The sequence below is a fragment of the Trachypithecus francoisi genome, unplaced genomic scaffold (assembly GCF_009764315.1).
Source record: "Trachypithecus francoisi isolate TF-2019V2 unplaced genomic scaffold, Tfra_2.0 Lachesis_group14, whole genome shotgun sequence".
Taxonomy (NCBI): Eukaryota; Metazoa; Chordata; class Mammalia; order Primates; family Cercopithecidae; genus Trachypithecus; species Trachypithecus francoisi.
In genome coordinates, this window is record NW_022681459.1 from 38652767 (window position 1) to 38659296 (window position 6530).

Genomic DNA, 6530 nt, shown 5'->3' on the forward strand with positions numbered 1-6530 from the left:
GGGTGTATAATTACCTCTTTGAGATCCCGCTTTCAATCTTTGAGGCACATTCCCAGAAGTGCAAATTCTGATAAAAGGGTAATTCTGTGTTTAGTATTCTGAGGAACTGTCATCAAGGCCTCCACAGTGGATGCATTATTTGATGGTCCCTTCAGCAATGCATAACAGTTATAATTTCTATACATCTTTGTTAGAACCTGTTATTTTCTATTATTTCGGTAAAGCCATCTTAATGGGTGTGGGTCCTGATTTTGTTTTGGGTTGTTTCCTGTTTGCTCAAATATTGAAATGTAAGAGATTTTCTTTCTTCCTTCCTTCCTTTCTTCTTTCTTTCTTTCTTCCTTTCTTTCTCTTTCTTTCTTTCCTTCCTTCCTTCCTTTCTTCTTTCTTCCCTCTCTCTCTCTTTCTTTTTGTACAGAAAAGGTCTTGCTTTGTTGCCCATGCTGGTCTTGAACTCTTGACACCAAGCAATCCTCGCACCTCAGCCTCTCAAATTGGTAGGATTATATGTGTGAGTCACCATGCCCAGCCATGAGATAATTTTGTCTTGTGGTTTTTGTATTCAAAAACATTACCAAATACATTCAATAATTCTGATAATGTTTTCTTTCTGGCACTTTTAGGGTATTCTACATATGATATTAAATAAATGGAAACGGAGATAATGTTATTTTTTATTTCTAATTTTATTCTATTTATTTCTTTCTCTTGCCTAATTACTCTGTCTAGGTCTTCCAATACTGTTTTTAATAAAAGTGGTGAAAATGTCCACTGTTGCTTTGTTCCTGATAGATATTACAAAAACATATATTTGGTCTTTCAGATTGCATGTGATGTTAGTTGTAGGATTTTCATAGATGGCATTTACTATGTCGAGGTAGTTTCCTTCTACTCATAGATTGTTGAGCGTTTTTATCATGAAAGGGTGTGGAGTTTTGTGAAATGATTTTCTATAGACAGGGTCTTACTGCATTACATCTGGAAAAGCCACTCTGCTTCACACCCACTCCTAAACCCTCCACTATATGCCTGGTGATAGAGAGGAATAAATACTTTGTGTTTTCCAGGGGAAAAGGGTCCATCCATCAGAAACACAGCAGTGGTCACCTGTATGAGAGGATGGGGGAGCAGGAGAGGCCCTCACAGGTACAACTGTGGACACTACTCCAAGCCATAATAGATGTTTCGTCTCTGTAAACATTGACTGAGATGGAGCTATCCCTGCCACCTTGGACCCAGACATGGGCTGAGGGTCCAGGGAAAACAGAGGCATGGACCAGAATCAGAAGCAATAAGGTGAGGGGACTAAGCCCAGACTATTGTGAGTAGCTTGGGGTGACTGTTACAGCAAGTGCCCCACTTGTCCCAGAGTTGGTGGCTGTGTTCATGAGTCTCTCAAAGAAACCAGTTTCTCCCTCACTCTGATCACCTGCTGCTGATGGCCCCTCTTCCTGTAGATTGAACAGGAATGACTCCTTCATAACTCCCAAATTTAGGAGACAAGCTAGGCTTCTATGGATGGCTCCAGAGTATCCATTAATGGATTTTCAGTGAAAGGAAATGGTGTGCAATGGTTTCTTCATGCAAATCAGCCCCCTCTTCTTGTCTGCCAGCCCCTTCATAGAACCTCAGTCCAGATAGACACCGGAGTACATTTCCCAGGTGGGGTGGAGAAGGCCAAGTTGGCTGAATCTGGTTCCCTGTGAGGATACAGCTGCTGAGCCCAGTGAGCAGTGAGCAGATGATACAGGGTCACAACAGGATGGCTTCTCAGCTGTTCTTACCTGTAGATGCCTCAAGGGCAAGCCTGCAGCACACAGTGCTGCCCCAGTCCCACACCTACTGAGCCTTTCAGGTTCTCTCTGCCTTTGTCTTTTACTTCTGCACCAGAGCTATGACTGTGAGGGCCGCTGTTAAGCTGCATTTGCACTCACTGCTCTGCAGAGAATTTTGGTACCATTACAAATCTATCTGGTTCATGCTGCTATTTTTAGTAAAGTCCTGGGATCTTAGTCTAACTGAAGGAGACTCTCTGACAGACATCAGAGCAGAGAGTGCAGTTTGGTGAAGGGGAAGCCACCAGAAGTGCAGGCCTGTGGCCAGAGAAGCCCCCTTCTTCCCCACTCAAGAGTGTGGCCCCTTTTCAGACTGACAAGTCCTGTCCTGGAAGCTCTGGGCTCTCAGGGTAGGTGTCCCACTACTCTCAGCCCACCCACCTTCAGCATCAAAAGGACGCTGGAGTTTGGTGTCTCACTGGACAAAGGGATAGCCATGCTATCAAATCAGAGTCCACCATGATGAAGTGGGGTTTTTTTTTTTTACCAAGGATGCAGGAATGGGTTAACATACAAAGTCAATAAATGTAATATACCATGTCATCAGAATTAAAACAAAGATCACATGTTTATCTCAATAGATGCAGAAAAAGTACTTGACAAAATCCAGCATCACTTTATGATTAAAACCCTCTGCAAAATTGGCATAGAAGAGACATTCCTTATGGTAAAAAAAAGTCCTCTATTACAAACCCATGGCCAAGATTGTACTGAACAGAAAATTTAAAATCATTTCTTCTGAGAACTGGAACAAGACAAGAATGACCACTTTCACCACTTCCGTTCAACACGGTACTGGAAGTCTTAGCCAGAGCAATCAGACAAGAGAAAGAAATTAAGGGCATCCAGATTGGTAAAGTGGAAGTCAACCTGTCACTGTTTGCTTCTAGGTATGATCATATACCTAGAAAACCTTAAAGACTCATTCAAAAAGCTCCGAGAACTGGTGAATGAATTCAGAGAACTTTCAGGATACAAAATTAAGACACACAAATGTTGTGTAGCTCTGCTACACAACAGCAACTAAGCTGAGAATCAAATCAAGAACTCAACCCCTTTTACAAATAGCTACAAAGAAAGAAAAATACTTATGAATACTCCTAACCAAGGAGATGAAAGACCTCTACAAAGAAAACTACAAAACACTGCTGAAAGTAATCATAGATAACACTAAAAACACATCCCATGCTCATGAATGGGTAGAACCAATATTGTGAAAATGATCATGCTACCAAAAGCAATCTAGAAATTCAATGCAATTCCTATCAAAATAACAACATTATTTATCACAGAACTAGAAAAAACAATCCTAAAATTCACATGGAACCAAAAAAGAGCCTGCATAGTCAAAGCAAGACTAAGAAAAAACAAACAACAATAACAAAAAATTCAGACTTATCAGATTACCCAACTTCAAACTATACTCTAGGAAACCTTGTTCAATGAATGGTGCTGGGATAATTGGCAAGCCAAAGATAGAAGAATAAAACGAGATCTCCATCTCTCATCTGATACAAAATCAACTCAAGATGAATCAAAGACTTAAATCTAAGGCCTGAAACCATAAAAATTCTAGAAGATAACATTGGAAAAGCTTTCCTAGACATTGGGTTAGGCAAAGACTTCATGACCAAGGACCCAAAAGCAAATGCAACAAAAATAAAGATAAATAGATGGGACTTAATGAAACTAAAAGCTTCTGCTCAGCAAAAGAAATAATCAGCAGAGTTAACAGACAACGGACAGACTGGAAGAAAATCTTCACAATCTATACATCCACCAATTGACTAATGTCTAGAATCTACAAAGAATTCAAACAAATTACCAAGAAAAAACTAAACAATCTCATCATAAACTAGGCTAAGGATGTAAATAAACAATTCTTAAAAAAGATATACGAATGGCCAACAGACATAAACAAAAATGCTCAGCATCACCAGTGATCAGGGAAATGCCAATGAAAACCACAATATAAAATCACCTTAATACCACAAGAATGGTCAATAATAGATGTTGGTATGGATGTGGTGAAAACAAAACACTTTTACATTGTTGGTGGGATGTAAACTAGTAAAACCACTATGGTAAACAGGGTGGAGATTCCATAAGGAACTAAAAATAGATGTATCCTTTGATCCAGCAATCTCACAACAAGGCATGTACCCAGAGGAAACAAATCATTATACAAAAAAAGATAGTTGCACATGCATGTTTGTAGTAGCACAATTTGCAATTGCAAGAACATGGAACCAGCCCAAGTGCCCATGAATCAACAAGTGGATAAAGAAAATGTTTTATATATATATATGCATGTCATGGAATACTAGGCAGCCATAGAAAGGAACAAAATAATGGTATTCACAGCAACCTGGATGGAATTGGAAACTGTTATTCTAAGTGCAGTAACTCAGGAATGGAAAACAAAACGTGGTATGTTTTCACTCATAAGTGGTAGATAAGCTATGAGAACACAAAGGCACAACAATGACACAATGGACTTTGGGGACTGGGAGGAAATGGTAGAAGCGGGGTGAGGGATAAAAGACTACTCCCCGGGTACACGGTACACTGCTTGGGTGATGAGTGCACCAAAATCTCAGAAATTACAACTAAAGAGCTTATTTATGTAACCAAACACCACCTGTTCCCTAAAAACCTATTAAAAAATTAATAATTAAAGAGAAAAAACACTAAAATCCTTTAAAACCCAAATAAATAAATCAATAAGTAAATAAATAGAATATGAGAACCTTTTCCACCACAGAGAGAACCAGAGGCAAGAGATGAGGAAGGAAGAATCCGGACAAGCCCTCACAGACTCTCCTGTCACCTGAGATGAACATCACTCCAAGAGTTTCATTTTGATGGATGATCAATTCAAACTTTAAAATAAATAAATAAAATCAGGAATAATCAACCTAATAGCTCTGAAAGGTAGTAATGATCCCTCTATGAGAAGGGTGCAATTCAGCAAGAACAGGAAGAATCTCTAAAAGAAGTTTGCAGAGTGAATAAAAGCCAGTACAAATGGAAAGATAATGTTTGATAACACTGATACATTCCAGAAAACAAAAACAAAACAATAGTGACAGAGGCAGATCTGTGGCTGCACAGGGGAGCACTGGGGAAGGGAGGAGATGACAACGGGTCATGAGGGGTTGCTGGGGTTGGTCACAGGTTGCATAGCTCCCTGTTGCTGGTGATGTATTCAAGGATGAGAAAAATGTCAAAATTTGTCTAATTTCCTTTGATAAATCTGGGTGGTTTACTAGATGCACATTGTTCCTACATGAAAGGAATTTTATTTAAAAAGAATGTGCTAGGGAGAAAGGAAGCACAGGGATTCACACTAGGGAGTAGGAGGAGGAAAACACCACTCTGGAAACTCCTGGAAATGGGAAAACGAGGATGACGGAGACACACATTCCCCATCAGAGGTGAGTCTGTGATGACACAGATGGACCTGCCACCTCAGCCCAGGACCTCAGTGCAGACACCCTGTGTTTCAAGCTGCAGGGAGCAGGATGTTCTGTTTCCTGGATGCCCTGGTCCTGACTCTGAGGACTAAAGGGGAGGAGGAGCCTCCACTGTCAGGCAGGACACTAGGTGCCCCTGGACCCATGGGGGAAGCCACAGCAGCAGAAGCCACAGGCCAGGCCTGAGCAGCAGCTGCCGGGGGCTCACCCTCCTGGCAGAGGAGGAAGGAGGTTCTTGTCTCACTTGCCCCTTGGCCTGGAGCACTGTGGGACCGCTCAGGTTGTCATCCCATGCTTCGCAGTAATAATCAGCCTCATCCTCGGACCGCAGACCACTGATGGCCAGGGAGGCTGACGTGCCAGACTTGGAGCCAGCGAATCGGTCAGGGACCCCTGAGGGTCGCTGATTATTATAATAGATGAGGAGTTTGGGGGCCGTTCCTGGGAACTGCTGGTACCAGTATACATTATTACTTCCAATGTTGGAGCTGCTTCCAGAGCAAGAGATGGTGACACTCTGCCCAGGGACCCCAGACGCTGAGGGTGGCTGAGTCAGCATAGACTGGGCCCAGGACCCTGGAAGCGAGAGAGACACAGAGATGGTGATTGACAAGAGACACAAGGGGAAAAGAGGAGAAAGCAGAGCCCCATGGACTTCCCAGCACCTCTCTCCTGGCCCCGAATTCTGTCACCTGCACAGTGAGTGAGGAGAGTGAGGACGAGAGGGAACCAGGCCATGCTGGAGATTATCCTGAGTCCTGCCTTCTGTACCCACAGCTGAAGCTGAGCTTCCCCCAAATCTCTCCCTGTCTTCATACTCTGAGAAGGGGAGAGTCCATGTATGCAAATCAGAACCCCCAGCTTTTTGACCCCGCCCTGAGCTCTGGGCCAGGCTCCTGGGCTTGAGGATATCAGAGAGTGGCAGGGGTGGAGCTTTGTGGTCCCAAAGTGTGGGGAGGACACAGGACACAGCTGTCAGCCCTGAGTAGAGGACATCAGGCAGGGCAGGTGCCTGGTTCTGCTCTGATTAACCCGTCTTCGCAGAAATGGTCCCCACGCGCCCCCTGGTGTCCAGACTAAGGCAAACCATTCTATGATCAGGTGACCAGGGCCGCTGAAATTCACCGCTGCCTCCCCCCATTCTGTCCACTGCCCCCTCTCTCAAGTCCAGGCTCAGTAAAGTGGCACCTGTGTCTCCTTCCTGTGACCTCGGGGCACT

At 43.2% G+C, this 6530-nt stretch overlaps 1 gene segment (V, D, J or C); it reads right to left on the reverse strand.

The window, feature by feature from the left end:
- Window positions 1-5384: 5384 nt before the first annotated feature.
- LOC117096640 lies at window positions 5385-6197 on the reverse strand. The segment is given in 2 exon segments: window positions 5385-5887; window positions 6004-6197. Coding segments are annotated over 2 exon segments (612 nt in total).
- Between the last annotated feature and the right edge of the window lie 333 nt (window positions 6198-6530).